This window comes from Sturnira hondurensis, unplaced genomic scaffold, assembly GCF_014824575.4.
Source record: "Sturnira hondurensis isolate 20B ecotype Veracruz unplaced genomic scaffold, ASM1482457v3 Scaffold0004136, whole genome shotgun sequence".
Lineage (NCBI taxonomy): Eukaryota > Metazoa > Chordata > Mammalia > Chiroptera > Phyllostomidae > Sturnira > Sturnira hondurensis.
In genome coordinates, this window is record NW_028076767.1 from 8,750,094 (window position 1) to 8,775,254 (window position 25,161).

A 25,161-nucleotide genomic window follows, 5' to 3' on the forward strand; every position below is an offset into this window, starting at 1 on the left:
TTGAGAAATCCACTGACAGTCTGATGGGTACTCCTTTGTAGGTAACTATCCCTTTATCTCTTGCTGCTTCTAGGATTCTCTCCTTCATTTTAATCTTGGGCAGTGTAATTATGATGTGCCTTGGTGTGGTGTTCCCTCTTGGGTCCAACTTCTTTGGGACTCTCTGAGCTTCCTGGATTTCCTGGAAGTCTATTTCCTTTGCCAGACTGGGGAAGTTCTCCTTTATTATTTGTTCAAACAACTTTTCCACTTGTTGCTCTTCCTCTTCCCCTTCTGGTACCCCTAAATTCGGATGTTGGAACGTTTAAAGATGTCCTGGAGGTTCCTAAGCCTCTCCTCATTTTTTTGAATTCTTGTTTCTTCATCCTTTTCTGGCTGGATGTTTCTTTCTTCCTTCTGGTCCACTCCATTGATTTGAGTCCCAGTTTCCTTTTCATCACTATTGGTTTCCTGTGCATTTCCCTTCATTTCAATTAGTTTAGCCTTCATATGTTTCTCTAATTTGTGACTATAATCAACCAGTTCTGTGAGCATCCTGATCACAGTGTTTTGAACTGTGCATCTGAGAGGTTGGCTATTTATAGAGTTACCAGCTCTGGGGCTTTGAGTTCTTCTTGAGCCATATTTTGGACTATTATGCCTGTTTCATATGAGGAGCAGAGCCCTAGGTATTCACCAGGGCCCGGCCGTTCATTCGCTGGGTTGTAAGCCTGTGTGTGGGGGCGGTGTCAAAGGAAAGCAATGGCGGTCCCCTCTGCTACCTCCGGCCACCAGAGCCCCGCTGTCCCTCCCACTGCGCGTGAATGTGCGACCACAGTCAGCCAGTGGCCTTGTGTACTCACTGGGTTTGCCTGCTGGGGCCTGTGCGGTTCCTCTCACTGCTCACTCCTCACTCCTCCCTCCTCTGCTGGTTTACCTGCACGAATGTGTGACCGCCACAGTCAGCCTGCCCCGCGCTGCTACCCCGGCTGCCTATGCACCTGGGTTGGGGGATCTTTCCTGCCTGACCCTGCTCCGCTGCTGGCTCCACCCCTCTTACCAGTCCTGGTTGAACTGTTCGTTGTGTGTTGGACATCCGTATAGTTCAATTTTCTGTTTTTTGGCTGCGTCTTTGTTTACAAAACCTTTGCTGTATTCAAACTTGGTTGTGGGAGAAGGCACAGTGTTTCCACCTATGCCTCCATCTTGTTGGAAGTCCAGTAGCTGAAGGTAGTTCTTAATGTATAATCCAAATAAAGGACTAGATGCTGAAAACTTATTTTGGAAGATTCTTTAGAAGTAAAATAAGCTGTGTATGATGTACTGAGAGGAAAAAGCAAGCTACACAATGATAATATATAGTATGATGCCATTTTTGTGAAACAATAATGGCACCCCTTTCCTGTTTCTTTCGTGTATATGAGCTAGGAAAAACGTGTCAAGTGAAGTTTAAAATTGGAAATTTTGTTAAGGGTGGACTGGGGCTGGGAAATGGAGGGGTGAAGGGCCAATTACAAGTTTTCCAGGGTGTTAATAATGCAGAAATCTTCTCTTAAGTTGGAGGTTCTGACTTATTGTTTATTATAACAGGTGCCTCAAATGATTGCTATAGAAGTGGGATTGCAGACTATCCGGCTGGCCTAATTCACCCACTTATGTTTATTGCTTGGATCTGATGGCAGTAGCATTTATGGTGCTTTATAAAGAACCCATTTACTTAGAAGTGATATATGTACCTTGTGGTTTATAAACCAGGTCTCAAATATTTCAGAAATGGAAATGGACATAAAGGAAGAGAATAAAGAGTTTTAGCCAATTTTGCTAACCAACATTCTTCTGTGTTCTAGGAGAAAAAGTCTCTGTGGGGGTGTGGGCTGGGGGAGGAGGGGAGCAAATATGATTTTAAAACTAAAGAAAAAATACTTCAAACAGAAGAAGTAGAGAGGAGTTAAATGAACCATCCAGCTCAGATGAGGATATTTGTGAGTAATTATGGTGGAGATCCCAGACTGCCCTGGCTCCTGCAGCAGTTTTGAGGGGAGCTATGGTGGAAAAATAACTGTGGAGATGGTGGTCCCATGATACACTTAAGGTATTGAGATCTAGTTACAGCTGCTAGTTCAGAAGTAAATCTGTTACATTATTTTGAGTTTCTGACACTTGCTCCCACTCTAATGAGGAAATGTAGCCTGTATGTACTTTGGACTAGGAATGTTACTACATTTTCTGCTTTAAACCACACCCATTTTGAGGAAATACAGAGGGTTTTCTCCCTTAGCTTGAGGTGGGGGTGATTGCATCTTTTTCCTTTTGGATCCTTGCAAACTAGTAAGTGAGCTTTTAAAAAATGGTCTGGTATCAAAGGGCTTAATTCAGTTGAATTCAGTCCTTTTGAGCTGGCAAAAATTGAAACTCTTGTTAGGTAGCAGAAATTACTGGCAGTACAAACTTTCTTTCCAAACTTATGTGTTATGCAGATAATTAAAATGAAACATTAGTTTGTGATTTAAAGTTCCCTGCTGTCAGGAAAGACTAAAAAAAGTTGGAAGATTAGTCTGAATTTGAAGGAGACTAGAGACATGACAATGAAATACAATGCCTGGTTCCTGCTTTGGATTGTGGATCAAAGAAAAACAGCCAGGAAAGGATGTTACTAGGATAATTAGGGAGATTTGAAGCTAGATTATATATTAGATGATAACATTGTTAAAGCTTAACTTCTTGAGCATCTTAAATCTGTTGTGGTTATTTATATAGGAGAATGTCCTAGATCTGGAAATACATGCTGAAATATTAAGAGTTTTAAATGGTTTAGAAAATGTGTATGTACAAATGTATATTTGCTTTATCTCTTTAGACAGTTGATGACTACAGATGAAGCATATGTGGGTGTTCGTTGTATTTAATTTTCCTGGTCTTGACAAAATAAAAAATTGTGAAGTTTGGGAAGCACTTGAGAAGAGTTGATACTTAACTCACCAAATGCGCATCTTCTGAAGTCAGACCTGTGGATAGAACTTGGTGCTTTGGGTGGGGGCGGATATACAGTCCTTTAAAAGAACCCTTTATGTTGGAGACTGAGACAAACAAGTTTAAGTAGTGTATTAATTAGTAGAGAAAGAACCTTTCCTTGAAGGTAGATAGCTATATGGGTTCCAGATCTCAGGCACTTAGTTGTTAAACTAAGAAGTGTTATGGTGGTTGCAGCCAAATTGTATCGAGTTCTGAATTCCAGGCTTAGGAATTTAGACATTATTTTTTATTTTTTCACTGTTCACTGTTTAGGACATGATCTGGAAGCTTGTTGGGAGTACAGAAATTTGAGTCTGTTCCAGGCCTACTGAATTTTAACAAATCTGTAGACAATTTTTTGCACATTGAAGTTTGAGAACCACTCTCTAGTACTGTTTTTACATTTCTGGTAGTATTGGGTTTAAATAACCTTGACTGTTGTTCTGGGTCCCTAGTCAACATCAATAATACTATTTTTTAAGTTGGAGAAAGCTTTAGAATTCAACAATAATTTAATAAAAATTGGTAACCCATTCTTAACATAAGAGTAATTTGTAGTTGATGAAATAGTAAGTATATCTCTTCGATATGTATGTTCTATTGAAGTGGAGGAGCTATATTAAATTATTAAAAATCAGTACTTTATATAGTTCTACCAAGCCCTTATATAGTATAATTATATTTAAAATTTCCGTGTTTAATATTTTGATAATAACTAGTAGGGAAATGTGAGTGCTCTTTCTAAAATGAAATTAAAGTCTGTGTTAACTTTGTTACAGATATCGAAGCACAGATTCGAGAAATCCAAGGCAAGAAGGCAGCTCTTGATGAAGCTCAAGGAGTGGGCCTTGATTCTACAGGTTATTATGACCAGGAAATATACGGTGGAAGTGACAGCAGATTTGCTGGATATGTGACATCAATTGCTGCAACTGAACTTGAAGATGTAAGTACAACATATATGAGTCAAGGATTAAAAAAAAATTTTTTTTGATGGTAAGAAATATAAAGAAATTTTCTCTTTGAGTCATCTGGTTTAATCTGGGAGACATTTTGGAGATTGGGGGATTTTTCTTTTGGAGGGTAAAACTTGAAAGTATTCTTCCTATCTGAAGTTCAAAAACTCTTGGATGCGCTCAGTTCTGAATCTTTATGTTAAAACTAGTTTGTTTAGTAAAGCACCTGCAAGTCATTAACTGTTGTAAATTCCTGTTACCTATTGAGTTCTGTCTAGAGTAACCCATGTGAGAAGTGACTTTCTGTCCTTGTGACCTGATTTCTGACTTGTGCTTGGTGCTCTTTGTCCCCACTTTCCCTTGCCATTTTAATATGAATATACTACTACTTGTTACTGATATTAATGGGCTCTGCACCAGTTTCAGTTATTATGGAGGATGACCACCTCTGATTTTTGAAATACATCCCTTACAATGTTTTTATATATTCCATATAGCTCACATATTGTCAGATCATCTAAAACATTGAAATTTGGTGAAATATAGCTATCCATTTTTGTGTGATTCAGTAACAGACATTTATATAAAATCAAACTTATTTTTAATATTATTTTTATGGTATTAAAAATTTTTAATTAAAAATTAAAATTAATTTTAATTGATTTATTTTTATGATATTCAAGCCACACTTTATTTTGTAGTTGGCACGTATTTAAAAAGATTTTATTTATTAATTTTTAGAGAGGATGGAGGGGAGATAGAAAGAGTGGTAGAGAAACATTAACATGTGAGAGAAGCATTGATGGGGTTGCATGTTACATGCCCCCAACAGGAAATCGGGCATATGCCCTGACTGGCAATCAAACTAGGAACCTTTTGCTTTGCAGGCTGGTGCTCAGTCCACTGAGCCACACCAGCCAGGGCTATAGTTGGTACATTTTTTAAAAAGTAAAGTAAAAAGTCCCAAAGATAAAAATTCTGGAATCCAATTATACCTTCTGGTTAGTGACAGTGATGGCTGTGTGTTCGAGAAACTGAGGGGGCGTAAGCGTTTCAAATCTTTTTTTTTTTTTTAAGACTTTTAAAATTTATTTAGAGAGAGAGGAAGGGAGGGAGAAGGTGGGGCAGAAACAGCTGATCCATTGGCAACTGGGGACCTGGCCCACAAGCCATGCATTTCCCTTGACTGGGAGTTGAACCAGTGACCTTTTGGTTTGCTGGATGATGCCCAACCCACTGAGCCGTATGTCAGGGCACTTGTTTCATTTTTAAATGAATGTTAAGATCTTGAGGGTTACCCACGGTTGCACTTCTTACACTGGTAAAATAATGTAACATTTTTCTGTTTGAACGTACTTAGGGAAACAAATACATTTAAAATTGATTACATGCTACTTGTTTCTGTGGCTAAATCATTTTTTTTAATGAGTTAAATGAGGAAACTGGAGAGTTTTAAATAAATTGTTTATAATTTCCAAATTCAAAAAACAAATTTTATCATGCCTTCTATGAGAAAACAAAATGCTGAGATTTTTTTAGCTCATACCTACTTTAATTTAATTGGCTTCCACAGAAAGCATTCCTTGTTTAATGTTTTTAAAAAACTAAAAATTATGTCTGATTTCTTTAATAGCATTTTTTGAGTTGAAAAGAAAACTTGTGTAGAAGTTTTATGAACAGGGGTTCAGATATCACACTTAAGTCTTTTGATTTCATGTTCAATCTTAGTATTTTCTAATTTTTGAATTCTGATGTTTTGTTTTTGGCTTTTTGGGGACATTTCGTTGCAGGATGATGATGACTACTCTTCATCTACAAGTTTGCTCGGTCAGAAGAAGCCAGGATATCATGCCCCTGTGGCGTTGCTTAATGATATACCACAGTCAACAGAACAGGTGACTTTTTTTTCTTTGTTAAATCCAGAGTTTATTCAGCTAAAGAAAAAACTCAGTTCCCATGGAAGCCCACTTTGAGTCATGTTATTAGAATGTTTTGAGGAGAGTTGATTTGGGAGAATTAGAAATAATACTTAGTTAATTTTATAAAGGTAATCATATTGTGAAGAATTGAACTGTGGAAATACAGATGGATGTTATCTCCTTTCTATGTGGTGGACCCTGGCCAGCAGAGTCCGCCTGTTGTGGCTGATGATGAGAATGAATGCACAGGCGACAATAATCCTGTAGAGAAAAAGGGAACGGCAGACTCTCTCAAGGGAAGAGTGCCTATGGATGCCTCGGCCACTCCCTCAAGAGGGGAGTGCCTCAACCCTTGCCTAAGCAGGCATTTATTGTTTTCCTGGGGTCTTACATCAGAGAAAGATTTATTATATATTACATAGAATATTATTATCTACATTTTAGGTACAATCAAGAAAATGAAAATAACATGCAGAGGGGAATGGCGATGAGCTGATTAGCTCTGTCTTTGGGAGAACTCATACAGGCTTTGGATATTACTTTAAAGATAGACCATAACACATTTGTTGTTTTAGACCAGGGTGATGGAGTTTTAGCAAGAGCAAGCCGTAACAGTCTATGCATTTTCTAGGCCTGATTCCCACGGGAAAACCCGGTTTGAAGATCTGGCTCCTGCCGACCACTTCACTTCTGTAGGTTTTCCATACAGAGTTGAGTCACATTTGCCAGACTTAAACCAGTCCACTACATTTCTGTATTATTTTTTTCACATTAACATTTATAAACTACAGAATAGTTTATCAGGCACGTACTAAACATTGTACATGTTTTATAATGTTCTGATTTTTGTCTATAGTACTCTGGTTATTTAATAAAGTGGGTATTAAGCGAGACACACTTCTTTTCAGTATGATCCATTTGCGGAGCACCGACCTCCAAAGATTGCAGACCGAGAAGATGAATACAAAAAGCACAGGCGGACCATGATAATTTCCCCAGAACGTCTTGATCCTTTTGCAGATGGTAATTCTTTCCCACTTTTCTTTAAGTATTCACGAATTTGTTTGTATTAAGTTGTCTTTAGCCCTTTGATTTTTTTTGGCATGCTTATGAATTTGCTTTTCTTTTTAAAAAACCCCTTATTATAGATGTATATAGATTTGGTTGAAGTCACAGATACCATATTCTTCATCTTTATAATACAAGTTTTCTTTCCAGGTAGAAGGACAAGAAAATAATGAGCCAATGCCATAGAAACGCAAAGGGTTAAAGGTTTTTCTTTTACTTTTGTTTTGGGTACGCTTTCTATACTTTGAACAAATATGTTTTTCTGCTCAAAATACTTTCAAATTATTGAAAGTTTTTATTCCAAATCCTAGATTTTAGGATTGTTACTTTTTAGAAACTGTTTCTCACATTAGAGCTCCCCCTGTATTGCTCTAAATATAGTTTAGTAAATGCACCTACTTTGCTTTAAGCATACTTAAAATTAAAACAAAAGTATGTATACAAAGACTTTGATATTTTTAATAGTTGGAGTTTGTTTTGCTAATTTTAGAGTGCAGGTCAGCACAAGGGGCATAGTGAGCCTGATGGAAGCTTTCCTCAGGTGAGTGAGTTTCAAAATCAAATTAGGTGCCTGTTTCTTAAAATGAGATTCTGCTGCAGGTTTATAAATTAGACTTTCAGCCTGCATGAATTAGTAGGGATATTCTTTTTTTACTTGCATAATTGTAATTGATTTAAACATGTGTGTCAGAATTCACAGGCCCATACTAACTGTCCTTAATTTCTTTCCTACAGCAGTACTGCTATATGCCAGTCCTGTCTGCATTCTTAAGGGTGCAGTTCAACACATCCTCTCTAGATTATGGTGAAAAAGTATTCGAAAGGAAGTCTTATCAGAGCTAGTGTCAGAAAGAATGACACTATCAATTGGGCATGATCTTCAGCATAGGAACTGTCTTAAGAATTTCATTATCTTTCTAAATTGTGTTGCTATACTACTGTATAGCTACTTACCACATTTCTGAAATGAAGTGTTCCTCTGTAAATCTTGTTATATATTGTTTGGGCTTCTTTAAGATATTTTGAAGTTTGAAAATGAATATTGAAACTTTAACCAAGAGACTAACACATCTCTTTGTACACCACTTGTCTTGTGTGCATCATAATAACCGGTAGAAAGTAATATATTCAAGTAGTGTGTTTTCACTTGTAATCTTGTAATTTATACTTTCTAAGAAAATAAAAATGTTTCTGGGTCAAGAAAACTTTATAAAGCATGAAGCCCTTTCTTAGTAACCTGACATGAGAATAAAATTATAGGTGTACTTTTAAAAATGAGATTTTCTAAACTATAACTGTTTAGAACATTGTATGAAGAACTTACCTAGTTAATAGTTACTTGTAGTCAGGATTTTAACATCTTACAACAGGTAATGTTTTGAATATAAATATCTTTCCAAAGTGTTACTAATGGTAAAGAGATAATTTTCTAGGCTTCTATTCTGCTGCTTGAAGTCAGAACTGCTGATGGAGACAAAGGCACGAAAGTGTACGTATTCCGGATTAGCAACCCAGGAACCCATCACTTCTGAAGACTAAACTGTGCTGTCATTTTGCTTTATATGCATTAAAATATTTGTTTTAAACTGCTGTAGATATGTTTGTGTTCAAACAGGTTAAATTGATCAGCAAACTCAAAAAGTAAGATATATAATTATTAAAGTTTTCCATCAAAAAATAAATTAAATGATTATGGAATAACATAATATTAGAGCAGGGCAGATAAATCATTTGAACCTAATTATCTTTTATTTATTGTACTCTTGTCCTGTTGCTGTTCTTTTCTGCAGGAGGGAAAACCCCTGACCCTAAAATGAATGCTAGGACTTACATGGATGTAATGCGGGAACAGCATTTGACTAAAGAAGAGGTATGAACCTGCTTTTATTTTAATGGTTGTGAAAATAAAAAGAAAGTTGAGATTGAGAGAATTTTCTGTTTTCTTTTTATTTGCTGTACTTAGTAGTATTGATAAACGTTAAGCTGAGAAAAAAACTTACCCAAAATTCTGCCACCTTCCAAATTACACTTTTTCTTTTTCTTTTTTTTAAGATTCTATTTATTTATCATAGATGGGAAGGGAAGGAGAGAGGGAGAGAAATGTCAATGTATGGTTGCCTCTGGTGTGTCCCCTGCAGGGAACTGGCCTGCAACCCAGGCATGTGCCCTGACTGGGAATTGAACTGCGATTGTCTGGTTCGCAGGCCCATGCTCAATCCACTGAGCTACACCAGCCAGGGCCACTTTTTATTTTTCTAGATCCTTTTTTAGTCCCTGGCCCCTTGGCCATATGTATACACATAAGTACCATTATTTTGCTGTATAAAATGTACACTTTTTCACCCAAATTTTTCAGGGAAAAATAAGNGCCTCTGGTGTGTCCCCTGCAGGGAACTGGCCTGCAACCCAGGCATGTGCCCTGACTGGGAATTGAACTGCGATTGTCTGGTTTGCAGGCCCATGCTCAATCCACTGAGCTACACCAGCCCGGGCCACTTTTTATTTTTCTAGATCCTTTTTTAGTCCCTGGCCCCTTGGCCATATGTATACACATAAGTACCATTATTTTGCTGTATAAAATGTACACTTTTTCACCCAAATTTTTCAGGGAAAAATAAGGATGAGAGTTACACATGGGTGTAATGATTACATTCCATGGGTATAATGTGCACAAAACGTGGCTGTGCATTATACACAACAAAATACGGTATTTTCTAATGAATGCATGTGTGGGGAGGATTGATAGTGTGTGTCTGAAGCCAGTGTTTAAAGGGAAAGCCAAGTAGTAAAGTCATTCCTTAAAAAGCATCTAATTCTCCTATAAGATTGAGGTTGGATGTAGGTGGAGAATTCTGAGGAATTCTTGCTGGTCTACAGAGATCACTTATTTTAATAGTTAGCCTCCATAACTTTATTATGAGTATATAATAAATTTGTATGGATTAAGTGGGGTGATGGAACCCCTCTTGAAAAACCATAGGATAAATTAAATGCACTTGTTAAGATGTTATATATAATATTTACATAGCTAAATTTAAACATTTTCACTTTTTAAAAAAATATTTTATTTATTTTTAGAAAAGGGAAGGGAAGAGGGAGAGAAACACCAATGTGTGTTTCCCTCTCCCTCCACTGGGGACCTGGCCTGCAACTCAGGCACATGCCCTGACTGGGAATCAAATCCATGACCCTTTGGTTTGCAGGCTGGCCCTCAATCTACTGAGCCACACCAGCCAGGACTAAACATTTTCACTTTTTACTACTTTTATATCTTGTTACCTAGTCTGAATTGCTATCTGTTTGAGTTTTAAATAAAATTTTTTAATGGAAGCATTTTGATTTGCCACCAGTGACTGAAGATTTACTTTAGTAACTATATAAAGTATAGTGTTCCGTGTTAATAAGTTTTGTATTTGTTCATCTGTTGTACAGAAAGACATTATATAGAACTGGAAATAGAGGAGAGGGAAAATAAGAAGCAGGGACTACCAGTAGCATAGAAAGAGTGAATAAAGAGTAAAATGACATTAAATAGAAATGATTGTATTAATGATATAAAAATATATTGAAAGTGTTTTAAAGATACTCACTGCTTATTCACATGTTTTTAGAGAGAAATTAGGCAACAGCTAGCAGAAAAAGCTAAAGCTGGAGAACTAAAAGTCGTCAATGGGGCAGCAGCATCCCAGCCTCCCTCAAAACGAAAACGACGCTGGGATCAGACAGCTGATCAGACTCCTGGTGCCACTCCCAAGAAGCTGTCAAGTTGGGATCAAGCAGAGGTGATTTCGTTTTATTTTTAATAATTACTTTTGTCATTTTTTTTCTCCTAGGAAATGTATTAGCTCTCGTAACATATCAGAATATCACAGATTGGGAGGCTTAAACAGACATTTATTTTCTCACAGTTCTGGAGTCTTGAAGACCAAGATCAAGGTGCCAACTGAAAATTGAGATTTTGAATAATATATGTGCTTTACTCACCTAATGGAAAATTTCCCAGCTCAGTAATATATAGAATCTTTTTAAATGTAAAAAATATCGATTCTTAAATTTAATGTGGTATTTATGCAAGATTGCAAACAAAGCTAGCTAGAACTCTTATGTTGGATAGAAGAGTATCCAATTTTAAAGCAAATACATAAGAGTATGTTGTTACAAACCTACAACAGAGGTGTCCAGCCCACGACCCAGGATGGCCATGAATGCAGCCCAATACAAAATCATGAATTTACCTAAAACTTGATGGGATATTTTTTGTGATTACATGTCACAGCGTATTTAATGTGTGGCCCAAGACATGTCTTCTTCCACTGTGCCCAGAGATGCCAAAAAGTTGGACACCCCTTCTATAGTGTATTTATTAGTCATAATTTAAATACAAATTTTGTTTTTCTTAAACAAAATCACCTACTGTTTTGATACGGTATTGTCTACACTGTGCAGGTTTTTTTCCTGTTGTGTACTTAACTCATGCCCTGTATCACTTACTACTCAGTCTCTATACAAATTGCCATGTAACCTTTGATTACTTAAGCCTTTTTTCACTGGTATTGCTAGCATCAGTCATTGCAAATGTGATTGTAAATATAAATTCATCTTCAATATTGAAATCATGTGGTACTACGTAGTTATAATTACCCAGGTGATACAAAACATGCTTGTATTTATTAAATAAACACAGAATTGAACAAAAACGCAAAAATAGTATTAGAATTCAATGGGCATATGTCTTTAAGCCCCAGCGTGAGAACTAGTGATATGACTTAAGCTGAAATTCTTTTATTACAGATTTATACAGAGAAACCTTAGTGACTTTCCTAAAGTTATCGAGCTAGTAATGCCAAAACTAATATTCATACTCAAAATACAATTTTTTTAAAACTAGGGCTTTTTTTACTGCTCTAAATTTGAAATTTTTAAGTTGTGTTTAGTTGTAAACATTTTCTAGAAAGTAAGGAATCTCTTAAACAGAGTAATCCAATCTCAATTATAGGGACTAGAACTAAAGCATCTATTTGTTTAATTTTTTTTTTTTTAGTTTTTATTGAGCTTACTGGAGTGACATTGGTTAATAAAATTACATGTTTTAGGTGTACAATTCTATAACACATCATCTGTGTATTGTGTGTTCATTACTCAAAATCAAGCCTCCTTTTGTCACCATTTACCATTACCCTCTTCTACCTGCTCCCATCCCCCTTTCCCTCTGGTAATCACCATACTGTTATCTGTGTCTAGGAATTTTTGTTTTTGCTTAATCCCTTCACCTTTTTTCACCCAGCCCCCCAACCCTCCATCTCTTAAAGCTGTCAGTCTGTTCTTTGTTTCTGAGTCTGTTTCTGTTTTGATTATTTTATTCATTAGATTCTACATATAAGTGAGATCATGTTTAAAGTTTTTTAACAGGAGCTTTCCAGTTATATTTATGTAGGTGTATAGATGTATGAAATAAAATGCGTTTATTCTGTTAAGACCCCTGGACATACACCTTCTTTAAGATGGGATGAGACACCAGGTCGTGCAAAGGGAAGCGAGACTCCTGGAGCAACCCCAGGCTCAAAAATATGGGATCCTACACCTAGCCACACACCAGCGGGAGCTGCTACTCCAGGACGGGGTGATACACCAGGTCATGCAACACCAGGCCATGGAGGCGCAACTTCCAGTGCTCGTAAAAACAGATGGGATGAGACCCCCAAAACAGAAAGAGGTACTTTTAATGGAGTCTGGGCATATGTTTGGGTGAAATGACTCAGTGGTATATTTATAGGCTGAAATCTGTTCTTCTTAATCTGGCTAGATAGGCAAATAACCAGCTGCATTAGGGACAAAGAACTGGGCAGATCACATGACTAATCCTTTTCCCTTCTTGAAGAGGTTTAAAATTTATTTCAGTAAAAACATTAAGAAGTAAAGTTTGTACATCATAATAACCTCATTTTTTATTGTAAAATATACACAATGTGAAACTTACCATATCAACCATTTTAAGTGTACAATTCAGTGGCATTAAGGACATTCACAGTGTCATGCAAACATCACCACTATTTCATCATCCCAAACAAAAACTCTGTACACATAAAATAATAACTCCCCATGTTTGTTTCCTCCTAGACCTTGGTAAACTGTTCTACTTTCTGCGTGTATAAATTTGTCTGAATTATTTTTTGAGTAAATCATTTAAAGCTGCTGTTTAAAGCTCTCGCTGTGGCAAGATTTAATAGTACATCCTCTGTATTAAAGTTTTATAAAGAATTTTTTAAAAGACTATTTTAGAGAGAGGGTAAGGGAGGGAGGAAGAGAGAAATATCAACGTGTGGTTGCCCCTCATGCGCCCCCTACTGGGTATCTGGTTCCACAACCCAGGCATGGGCCCTTGACTGGGGATCAAACTGGCGGCGACCTTTTGGTTTGTAGGCCAGCACTCAATCCACTGAGCCATACCAGCTGGGAGAATTTTCAGTGATACAGGAGATCACTTAACATGTAGTGGATGAAAGAAGCACTGTGGAATTATATATACAGAGCAGTCTTAACTATATGGAGAAATGAAAAGTGGCTCAAGAGATATAAAATGGCTGTCTCTGGGTTCTGATATTATTGGTGGTTACAAAAATACTTAGTTTTTCTATTTCTTAATGTTGGCTATGTATTGTTTCTGTAATCAGTTGAAACAGTGAAGGGGGATAAACATGAAACATTTAAACCTAAATGGCCCTCCATTTTAGAAATATCCTGTTTTTGAATTTGATCAGTTTGACTATGTTAGCTATTTGAGAATAAAAACCGAAGTTTTGGGTAAAATTTTAGGTTTAAACGCTTTTTCTCTTAAAAGATACTCCTGGACATGGAAGTGGATGGGCTGAGACGCCTCGAACAGATCGAGGTGGAGATTCAATTGGTGAAACACCCACTCCTGGAGCCAGTAAAAGAAAGTCACGTTGGGATGAAACACCAGCTAGTCAGATGGGAGGAAGCACTCCTGTTCTGACCCCTGGAAAAACACCAATTGGCACACCAGCCATGAACATGGCTACCCCTACTCCAGGTAAGACCTCTTAACTGTCTTATGTCCTAAGGACCTATGTAATGGTAAATATTTGCCCTATAGATTGTTACAAAAATTTGTTTTTTTGGTAGGTCACATAATGAGTATGACTCCTGAACAGCTTCAAGCTTGGCGGTGGGAGAGAGAAATTGATGAGAGAAATCGCCCACTTTCTGATGAAGAGTTAGATGCTATGTTCCCAGAAGGATATAAGGTAATAACGTGGAATATGAATGTGTCAGGTTTTAGGGTGCAAATTTTATTTTAAATACTTTTTAAGAAATTTACAAGTCAACTTTGTGCTGGCCTTGCCTTGATTTACTCCTGCCATCTACTCTTTTAGTTATTTCCGAGTATATATTCCAAAACATAATAGGAATAAAAAATAAATGACATGAAACTTTTTATTACTTTTGGAAGGTGGGAAGTCTCAAGGACTTCTAGTACCATGTACTTTAAGAAGTGTTCCCTTGGGGGTATGAGATAACTGCTGTTGCAGTCAGTCAGTCCTGGGAGCAAGCTTACTTCAAGTTAATGGTTATTTAACTTGGTGCCTCACAAGATTTTGTGGATTCAGTAAGTTCATGGATTGCCAGTGAACACACAGGATATTCTCTTTACTAGTATGAACGTAGTTTAGGCATCTAGGGTGGTATTGTCATAACCAGGGTTGGAACCTAGAGGTCACGATGGCCTTTACAGAGCCCTTCCTGCCAGTGCGTCTTGCTTTTTAAGTTTGTATGCATTTTTCCTCTTCCTAGGTTTGTGGTAACGTATTCGTTTCAAGTATTCCTGAATTTACTTTATAACTTTTTGTAGCCTCCACATAAAGCTGTGGTTTATAGACACTATGCCTACTATTGACTGCCTCAGTGTGTTTTCAATTGTAGTCACTGATTTTCTTAATATTGATAGAGAAAAATCCTCTGTAGTGACTCTTCGGTGATTTTTTTTTTTTTTTACTTATTCAAAGGGTGTGTATTTTATAGGGCTTTGGTAAATATTTTGGTTTTAGTTTGTATGCATTTAACTGATTTTTGTGAAGTAACTTAAATACTAAGATTTACTCTTTGGTACAGAGATTTATGTAATTTTTATTTTATAATGAAAATAAAACCAACATGTTCCATGTAGATTAATGTTTGAAAGTGGTAAAGAATTTTATAACCTGCTTCATTATCCTAATTTTCCTATGCTTACTCATATACTTAAATTTTATTAGCAGATGAGAAATATGAATATTTGTCATGTATTTTAAACTTAAAATTGAGATAGAAAAATGGGATCGATGGTAATTCCTGTCTGCAATCAAAAAGCTTCCTAGCTAATAAACTGTAAAATATTTTAAGTACAAATATTCATTATGTTATTTCTTTGTTTATCAAGCCAAGAAAATCCTAACTGTCTTTTAACTGTATTAGGTACTCCCTCCTCCAGCCGGTTATGTTCCTATTCGAACTCCAGCTCGAAAGCTGACAGCAACTCCAACACCTTTGGGTGGTATGACTGGTTTCCACATGCAAACAGAAGACAGAACTATGAAAAGTGTTAATGATCAACCATCTGGAAATCTTCCATTTTTAAAACCTGATGATATTCAGTACTTCGATAAACTCTTGGTAAGTGATAATAGCAGAATGCAATAACTTTTTATTTAGGAATTACAAATCATAATGCCTCAACCTACCTTTAAATTATTTTCTTTTTATTATGTTAGGTTGATGTTGATGAATCAACACTTAGTCCAGAAGAGCAGAAAGAGAGAAAAATAATGAAGTTGCTTTTAAAAATTAAAAATGGAACACCTCCAATGAGAAAGGTAAATAAATACTAGTTCATTAAATTGTAATATTAATTATAATTTTATGTTTAGAAATTTATAATTAATCTCTTCAGTTATATCAAGTGCATAGTAGGAGGGAGGAAAAGATATGTAATATGAGGGACTTAGGCTTTTTAGTCAAGGAAGTTATTGCTAATAAGAATATTGAAAAATAAGATTCTCTTTTCTGGCCTCAAGGCCTTTAAAACATGCTGAAATGTTACCTCAGGCTCAAGGTAATTAATGAAATTATGTTAGGAATTTTAATAGTATCTTGGCTTGAAGATGGGTGGTCTTGAGAGGGAGTTTTATAACCACAGTGGCTCCATGGTCTATTGCCTTTTTTTAACTGAAACATTGAACTTCCATCACAGGAATTCAAGCTTTGGAGTAATTTTAATGGGAATGAACTTCAGCTACCCTGTGTAAAATGTCTGTAAATTTTACACTAAATAATTGTTACAGAAAATTGTAGAATAAATTGCTTGTTCCAAAAGCTTAATTACAAAGAAACACACCCTTTTTTATTTCTCCCCCAGGCTGCATTGCGTCAGATTACTGATAAAGCTCGTGAATTTGGAGCTGGTCCTTTGTTTAATCAGATTCTTCCTCTTCTGATGTCTCCTACACTTGAGGATCAAGAACGTCATTTACTTGTCAAAGTTATTGATAGAATATTATACAAACTTGATGACTTAGTTCGACCATATGTGCACAAGGTTTGTTATTCTCAAGTAGTGTTTTTTACTTAAGATTTTATTTATCTTCAGAGGTGAAGGGAAGGAGGGAGGGAGAGAAATATCAATGTATGGTTGCCTCTTGTGCATCCTCTGGCATGTGCCCCGGCTGGGTATCGAACCTCGATCCTTTGGTTCGCAGGCCCATGCTCAATCCTCTGAGCTACACCAGCCAGGGCTCAAGCAGGTTTCTAAGGTTTGATATTTAATATAAAAGGAATTAGTGGATTTTTACCAACTTACGTGTTTGTGCGATTTAAAAATTCTAATAAAGTAGTAACTGATGCTATACATTCACAATAAAAAGGCAATTTTATTTGCTTGCAAGACACTCAGTTACCAATGTCAACTTCACATGTCTTCCCAGACTTTTTTCTTTACTTAGGCTTGTATTACACATAAATTTGTGTGTATGTAGATGTAACATTTTTCTCTCTTTATTATAATGGGCTCATGTTAGTCATTTTTCATTTGCTTTATTGATATTAGATAAGGACATGAAAAGTTATGATGCTATACATGTCGTTTAGTGTTAATACCTTTTTTTTTGCTGGTGGCAATTATGGATTAGAATTACAAGTTTGCAAATGTATAAAATTGTTTTAACAAAATATTAACTGTTAGTCTATTAACAGTTCTCCCAGATTTTCACATTTATATGGTATTTGAAATTGCAAATGAAATTCTTAATTTGTCCCTTAACAAATTTGTCCTTGTAATTATAAATTTTTGTAATAAAATGAAATTTTGTATATTTGTATTTTTAGATTACATAAATGAACTGCTATAATAGTTTATACATATATATTTCTGTTACATGAGATAGCATCAATAATTGGTGTGAAAATTGCACTCCTCTTTTTCAGATCCTTGTGGTCATTGAACCATTGTTGATTGATGAAGATTACTATGCTAGAGTGGAAGGCCGAGAGATTATTTCTAATTTGGCAAAGGTATTTGCATTATATTTTTAGAGGAGAAAGTTTTGCATCTGTTGATGGGATTATTTGATTATACAAAGAAATGAGTAACACAACTAAGTCAAACATGAGTTAGTCGTGTTACTAACTCATGACTGTCCTTTTTACTTGACTCTTTAGGCTGCTGGTCTGGCTACTATGATCTCTACCATGAGACCTGATATAGATAACATGGATGAATATGTTCGTAACACCACAGCCAGAGCTTTTGCTGTTGTAGCTTCTGCCCTGGGCATTCCTTCATTATTGCCCTTCTTAAAAGCTGTTTGCAAAAGCAAGAAGTCCTGGCAAGCAAGACACACTGGTATTAAGATTGTACAGCAGATAGCTATTCTTATGGGCTGTGCCATTTTGCCACATCTGAGAAGTTTAGTTGAAATCATTGAACATGGTAAGTTGTTACATGACTTTGTCTTTTATAAGCCAAGTATCCTGAAATTTGGGCTGCTGATTTGGAAAGATAAAGGGAAGGAATTTAACTGTGTAAACACCATATAGCTTATGATGGGATTTGTAGTATTCTCTGCTAATGGGCTGTGGTTTATTATGGCTTTTGCCTAATTTTGTACAATATGAACAGATTCTTCAATTAGATGACATTATTAGACTCTGGATAATGTGCAAATTAGGTAATGTTGTTGCTTAGTTAAAACCTGTATTTGGTTTTATAGGTCTTGTGGATGAGCAGCAGAAAGTTCGGACTATCAGTGCTTTGGCCATTGCTGCCTTGGCTGAAGCAGCAACTCCTTATGGTATCGAATCTTTCGATTCCGTGTTAAAGCCTCTATGGAAGGGTATCCGCCAACACAGAGGAAAGGTAGATCTAGCAATTAGATTTTTTTTTAAGCTAAGGCAACTTAAATCCCAATTTACTAAGTATATATATGTATATATGTTTATTTTAAAATAGGGTCTGGCTGCCTTTTTAAAGGCTATTGGGTATCTTATTCCTCTCATGGATGCAGAATATGCCAACTACTACACTAGAGAAGTGATGTTAATCCTTATTAGAGAATTCCAATCTCCTGATGAAGAAATGAAGAAAATTGTGTTGAAGGTAATTGTCCCAATTTGTTGTTGTTCCACATTTGTTAATCTAAATTAGGTGTGTTTTGTGGCTCAAATAGAATTTTAAAGCACTAAAAAACCTTGTATATTAAATCCGGATTGTGTTTACGATTATTCCTTTTTAACCTTCTAGGTGGTAAAGCAGTGCTGTGGAACAGATGGTGTGGAAGCAAACTACATTAAAACAGAGATCCTTCCTCCTTTTTTTAAACACTTCTGGCAACACAGAATGGCTTTAGATAGAAGAAATTACCGACAGGTAAGCTTTTATTGTAAGAAGTATTTTCAAAAGTCCTTTTAACTAATTCTTTAATCAGTGCAAATGCATGTTACATATTATTTTTTGTGCTGATTACCTCATGGTTTGTATAATGTATGCTTGATTGTGAAAGGAGGAGATGGGTCTTAGTCAACTTCCATTTTGATTTTGCATTCAAGGATACATACCCATTTGAGAATTTTTGCTTTTCATGATACCTATTTTCTTTGAAGAGCAATAAATTCCATTTTTGTTTTGTTTTGTTTTGTTTTTAGTTAGTTGATACTACTGTGGAATTGGCAAACAAAGTAGGTGCGGCAGAAATTATATCCAGGATTGTGGATGATCTGAAGGATGAAGCTGAACAGTACAGAAAAATGGTGATGGAAACAATTGAGAAGATTATGGGCAACTTGGGAGCAGCAGATATTGATCATAAACTTGAAGAACAACTGATTGATGGTATTCTTTATGCTTTCCAAGAACAGACTACAGAGGTAATGATACTAATTAGGACAAGTTACCAATGACTTTTATATTATAAAAAAAAGCATGTTACTTTTTAAGCAAATACTACTAAATATTAGTTGACTCTGAAATAGTTTTTTAAATGCTGATGCTGTCCTCTTAGCTATGAAGAAATACTCTTCTATCTCAAGTTTTTACATTTTATTTAGTTGAAAAACTGAGTATTAGTATATTTCAACTTTTCAGTCACAAACTGAATTCTAGTTCCCAATGAATGTAGTTTTTAAAAATTTAATGTAGTGGGGTTTTTTTGTTTTGTTTCTTAGGACTCAGTAATGTTGAACGGGTTTGGCACAGTGGTCAATGCTCTTGGCAAACGAGTTAAGCCTTACTTGCCTCAGATCTGCGGTACGGTTTTGTGGCGTTTAAATAACAAATCAGCCAAAGTGAGGCAGCAGGCAGCTGACTTGATCTCTCGTACTGCTGTTGTCATGAAGACTTGCCAGGAGGTAAACTTCGATATCAGATTCTTAATTCTTTAACAGAGAGTTTATGTGGGTGGTAACCTTTTAACATTATATCTTTTATTACAGGAAAAGTTGATGGGGCACTTGGGTGTTGTCTTGTATGAGTATTTGGGTGAAGAGTACCCCGAAGTATTGGGAAGCATTCTTGGAGCACTGAAGGCCATTGTAAATGTAATAGGTATGGAATTAGCTGGTCATGTAAGAATGTTTTTGTTTTGATTTTTAACAATTTTTTCATGTAAAATATAGAATCATATTTAGTAGTTGAATAAAGTTGTCTGATACTTTTTCTTAAGTACTTCAAAGTTATAGTTAAGTCAGGGGATGTCCCAATAGTAGTATTTCCTCAAATCCATATATAGTCTACTTTAAGAGAGGAAAGAGGGCAAGTTTAGGATGTGCAAGACCATAGGAGTAGTCACAACTCAAAAAGTGTCTTGCCTGAAATATATTCAGGACAGAGGAACAACTCTGAAGTTTTAATTTAGTTTTAGGACAAAATATATATTTATTCAACCTTGAATTAGTGAGTGATTATAGCAGGTTTTTCTATTTGCTTTCTCAAGTTTTATGAACATAACCAGGGAGAAAAGTGAATTGCTCAAGTTATCTTGTTTTTATTTATATACAGTTCTTCAAAACTGTCCATTCAGTTTTCTAATGCAAAATAAAAGCTAGTATATTTATTACAAATGCTCTTGGATATGGAGAGCAAAGCTTTTATTCTTTAAAGTTATGATGAAACAAACAAATGGTCTCTTGTGTTTAATCCTTCATTGTAATTGAACATGATTGTTGCAAAAAGACTTCTTCAGTGGTTAGAGGGGTGGAAATAACCTAGTGCAGAAGGTTATAATAAATAGCTGGCTGTGATAGCCACTGTTTCCTTTTAGGAAGGGGTTTTCATGCAATATTAGAGATCTTTGAACCATTGCATTTACATATAAGCCCCACTTCAGCCCTATCCTTTACACTTAAAGGTAACTATTTGTCCAAAAATTAGTTAACTTGGCCACTTGTGGGGCTATAGTTTGCAGGGAGTTGTAAACCATACTGTTGGTCAGGGATACATGGGAAAAGCAATGGAGAGAGAATCAGAGCAAGCATTTCTAGTTAGAACAAGAGCCCCTGCCAGCTGCCTCCTTTTTTCTCTCTTCATAGGTGTAAATACCATCCAAGTATGCCCTGCATTGCAGGGAGACTGGAGATCTGTTTGTTTTGCAGTTAAAGGGTAAGGGGGCCCTTTTCTGGAAAATTTTACTTTAATTTACATGTCTCCCTCTGGCTTACATTGTTGTATATGGCCGGAATATAAGCTGTCCCCATATTTAAATGTCAGTGTACAAGTACATTTCAAAACCAAATGAAACTTTTTTTGTTGTCAAATATCCATCATTCTTTAAATCACTTCACTAATTTCTTTCATTTCTATGCATAATCAGAAGTTGTTTATAAAGAGTTAATAACAGTTCTAAGTATGGTCAGAATCTGGGGCTTTTTCTTTGTGTAGGCAGCTACAAGTGTATATTTATGCCTAGTCACATATATTACATTTGCTAAGTAAAAGGTAAAATGAACAAAGGTTGCAGTTCAAATGTTAATTGATAGTGTGTTGGCTTCTGTTAAATAGGTATGCATAAGATGACCCCACCAATTAAGGATCTGCTGCCTAGACTCACTCCCATCCTAAAGAACAGGCATGAAAAAGTACAGGAGAATTGTATTGATCTTGTTGGACGTATTGCTGACAGGTAAGCAGATTAAGCATTTTTATACACGTTATTTGTTTTCATATTTAACCACTTTTAATTTATAAGTTTGTTTAATGTTGCTAATGTAAGTATATATGGTCATGTTATCCATTCTTAATATTTCAGGTGAAATTTCAATTTAGATGGGAGTGGGTGGGTGGCAGTATTTTAATTTAATGCTTAAAGTGAGTTGGTTGTGTTTTGAGAACTGAATTTGCCTTTTAAAACCTGTCACAAAACTGCCTTTTTTTTCTTTTTAAATTAGGGGAGCTGAATATGTGTCAGCAAGGGAATGGATGAGGATTTGCTTTGAGCTTTTAGAGCTCTTAAAAGCTCACAAAAAAGCTATTCGTAGAGCCACAGTCAACACATTTGGTTATATTGCAAAGGCCATTGGGTGAGTACTATTTACTTGTATATACCCTTTGTAATAAACCCACTGTGGTGTTTAAAAATGCTTTTGCTTCTGTAGAAATTTCTTTCAAGGCATGGTGTGAATAAAGCAGAAGTGAAAGTGCTTCATTTAACCGCTGACCTTCAATTATTGAAATGTTTTCTTAAATAGAATAAAATTAGATGGGAGGTTTCTGAATTTCATTTAATCACACCAGATATTTTCAGAGAGGGAAACTATCTCATTCTCATGGTAATTTCAAGTTTTAGTTGGTCCTGAGTTTTTAGGATATTGCTTGAAATATTAAGGCCAGTTCATAATGTAAAAACCAGCATAATTCAAAGCTCCTGTTAGTGTTTTATGTGTTTTTAAAATATTTTTTTAAATTAATCCAGACAACTGAATTACAGCTATTTTATGAATAAATCTATGGTTACTTGCTTTCACTCAGAGCCAAACTACACTCACTGTCAAAAATGAGGTACTACATGGACATGGCTTAGTAATAAAATATTTTCAAGCAGTAAAACATAACTGAAGTCAGATTAATTAGATGAAGTCTTCCTGCCACCCTTTTCGGTAGCAGTAATATTTACTTAGCATTAATATAGTCCAGAAATTCACAATGAATAGCTGTTGTGCTAATGTTTGGCCCCTGTATCCTTTAAGTTTGTGGTAAAATAATGCTTAGAGGGGGAGAAGAGATGTAGTCAAAGGTGTGTGAGAGGGACATGTTGAAAAGGAGAGTAGATTCTGAATGTTGTGGCATGGAAGACCTCAATTTGTATACTACCACAAGGTTTCCTTGCTCTAATGGCCATAGTTTGAACACTCAAATAATCAATCTGAACATTTAAATAATTTTCTTTTGTATTTCAGGAGATTTACTAAAGACTCAAAATTACATTTGAAAGTGAATCTATTTGAATTTTGTCTTTTAAATGGATATTTTATTTTAAACAGTTCTTAAGTAGAAACAGTGCTAGTGACTTGAAAGTATTGTATTTTATCCTAAAATTACTAGGTTCCCAGTGGTTACTTACTTGTAATCTAACAGTGTGCTAACATTTATTTTTTTCAGCCCTCATGACGTATTGGCTACACTTTTAAACAACCTTAAAGTTCAGGAAAGGCAGAACAGAGTTTGTACTACTGTGGCAATAGCTATTGTCGCTGAAACGTGTTCACCCTTCACAGTACTACCTGCCTTAATGAATGAATACAGAGTTCCTGAACTGAATGTTCAAAATGGAGTGTTAAAATCACTTTCCTTTTTGTTTGAATATATTGGTGAAATGGGAAAGGACTACATTTATGCTGTAACACCATTACTTGAGGATGCTTTAATGGACAGGTAAGTGACTTGAATGAATACAAGAGAATAGTTATAATTCTTGCTCTGTTTTAGAGTTTATGGGAATAATTCTTATGTGACCTATTTGTTGTGATGCAGTTAAAGAAGGGGAATGCTGGCTTGAATTCTTAGGAAGCTGTAAATACAATTGTTGTTATTCTCAAATAATATATGCTACAAGTGCTCCTCCCCTTTTAATTCTCTTTTATATCTATTATGCCAAATATATTTTGAAAACCAATAATGGATAACTTTTGTTTCAAAAGTTAAAGTCAAGTAATAATTAGAGAAGATGATGAGCATGAGCTTAGTGGTGTGGCAAAGAGACCTGATTGTTTTTTTTAGCTTTTTTTAATGCTTTTTAGCTTTAAATGCTTTAATGCAGATGAAGCACATTTCTGTTAGGCTTTTCAGCTACTGAAAATAGCCTGCCAGAGCCTCATTGTTTCCATTGGGTCTCCCAGATTATTCACATGGGGTGACCCATTGATAAACTACTGCTTGAATTATTTGACAGTAGATTCCTAGTACCTTTAACCATCTAGACCAGGGGTGTCAAATTCGTTTTCACTGGGGGCCACATCAGTCTCGCAGTTGCCTTCAAAGGGCGACTGAATGTGATTTCAGGACTGTGTAAATGCAACTACTACTTAACTAGGGGCAAGGAGCTTGGTGCTGCCACCAGGTAGCGAAACAAGGTACTGGGCTGAATAAAACAAGGTGGATGGTAGGATTCAGCCTCGGGGCTTGTGTTTGCCATCTGTACTCCAGACTAACATAGTTTTTAAACAAAAAAATAACTGAAGAACATGTAAGGGAAAGTTCAAGGTTCATGTAGTAAGGGAAAGGACTGTTTCATTGCCTCTCTTTTTCAGGAAAAATGTTACTCAGATTAGAGCCCATTCAATTACTTCTGTTTATGGATTCGAGTTACTCATTAATGATCTTTCAAAATGGGGTCTTAACAGCACTCAACAGGTTACCACAAGTAACTTGTAAAGGCATGGGGACAGAATAAAAATTACGCTCTATAAAAACCTGCCCAGCTGGAGCCCAGTAAGGTGGGAGTAAGTCATACTTGCTCCATATTCTTCAGTGTCTGCACCTCATCATGCAGTCACTAGTGTGTGTGACCTGCAGTTAAAAATTAGGTTGCGTGTACCAAGTAGTGGAGGGTGATAAAGCCATCAAAAATTAGAAAAGAAACAATATTTTAGTTGGGAAATGTATTAATGAGGAATATTGCCTTGTTATAAAGCTTAATAGGTTCATCATAAGTGTAGGAAATAAGAGAAATAAGGATACTAAGTACAAGTATTGATTTTTAAGACACTCGTACTACCTTTGAGGGCAAAGAGCATCAACTCATTTTTATACTCATCACAAACCCGACATCTAATGTTTACACTGAGAAATTATGAAATGAATGATTCAGTGATTATCATAAGCATACATTCAGTAGACATGGGAGATGATTGTTCTTTTTTTGTAGGTTTGAAAAAAATTATTGATCTTTCTCTTGCTGTCCCCCAATTGAATTCTTGAATGAAACTTACTGGACTAAAATTAAACTTACTTATTACTAAAATTAAATCAGGGATTTAATTTTATGATAAGTTATCTGTTGTGTATTTACTTTTAAATATTTTCAGTTTATAGAGTTTAAAGTGAGATATTACTGTTAATCATTCATATCTTAAGAGTGATGTAACTTTAGGAACATACTAAAATGTACACTGCGTGGGGCTCTTTTAATCGTATTCCTTTCAAAAGTTTGCTAGAAAACCATAGCTTATTTTTGAGCCATAATGAGGTT

General features: G+C 35.7%; 1 protein-coding gene across 5 annotated transcripts in view; it reads left to right on the plus strand.

Moving 5' to 3' along the window:
* The window catches only part of SF3B1 (splicing factor 3b subunit 1), a 61,008-nt gene that overhangs the window by 33,579 nt on the left and 2,268 nt on the right, over positions 1-25,161 (plus strand). The window contains exons 3-24 of one of the 5 annotated variants that reach the window (XR_005066086.1): positions 3,771-3,937; positions 5,738-5,842; positions 6,775-6,889; positions 8,725-8,804; positions 10,546-10,716; positions 12,410-12,647; positions 13,773-13,985; positions 14,078-14,199; positions 15,407-15,604; positions 15,703-15,804; positions 16,347-16,526; positions 17,411-17,497; positions 17,645-17,915; positions 18,196-18,341; positions 18,435-18,581; positions 18,726-18,851; positions 19,127-19,348; positions 19,646-19,828; positions 19,913-20,024; positions 21,008-21,077; positions 21,477-21,597; positions 21,863-21,935. Coding sequence is in view for 4 of the 5 variants with exons in the window: in XM_037043697.1 (XP_036899592.1) it covers positions 3,771-3,937; positions 5,738-5,842; positions 6,775-6,889; positions 8,725-8,804; positions 10,546-10,716; positions 12,410-12,647; positions 13,773-13,985; positions 14,078-14,199; positions 15,407-15,604; positions 15,703-15,804; positions 16,347-16,526; positions 17,411-17,497; positions 17,645-17,915; positions 18,196-18,341; positions 18,435-18,581; positions 18,726-18,851; positions 19,127-19,348; positions 19,646-19,828; positions 19,913-20,024; positions 21,477-21,597; positions 21,863-21,994; positions 23,073-23,345 (3,511 nt within the window). In the remaining variant the exon portion in view is untranslated. Of the gene's footprint in view, positions 1-3,770; positions 3,938-5,737; positions 5,843-6,774; positions 6,890-7,106; positions 8,805-10,545; positions 10,717-12,409; positions 12,648-13,772; positions 13,986-14,077; positions 14,200-15,406; positions 15,605-15,702; positions 15,805-16,346; positions 16,527-17,410; positions 17,498-17,644; positions 17,916-18,195; positions 18,342-18,434; positions 18,582-18,725; positions 18,852-19,126; positions 19,349-19,645; positions 19,829-19,912; positions 20,025-21,007; positions 21,078-21,476; positions 21,598-21,862; positions 21,995-23,072; positions 23,346-25,161 lie in introns of those variants that run through there. The other 4 variants (XM_037043697.1, XM_037043698.1, XM_037043700.1 and 1 more) reach the window with 4 other exon arrangements.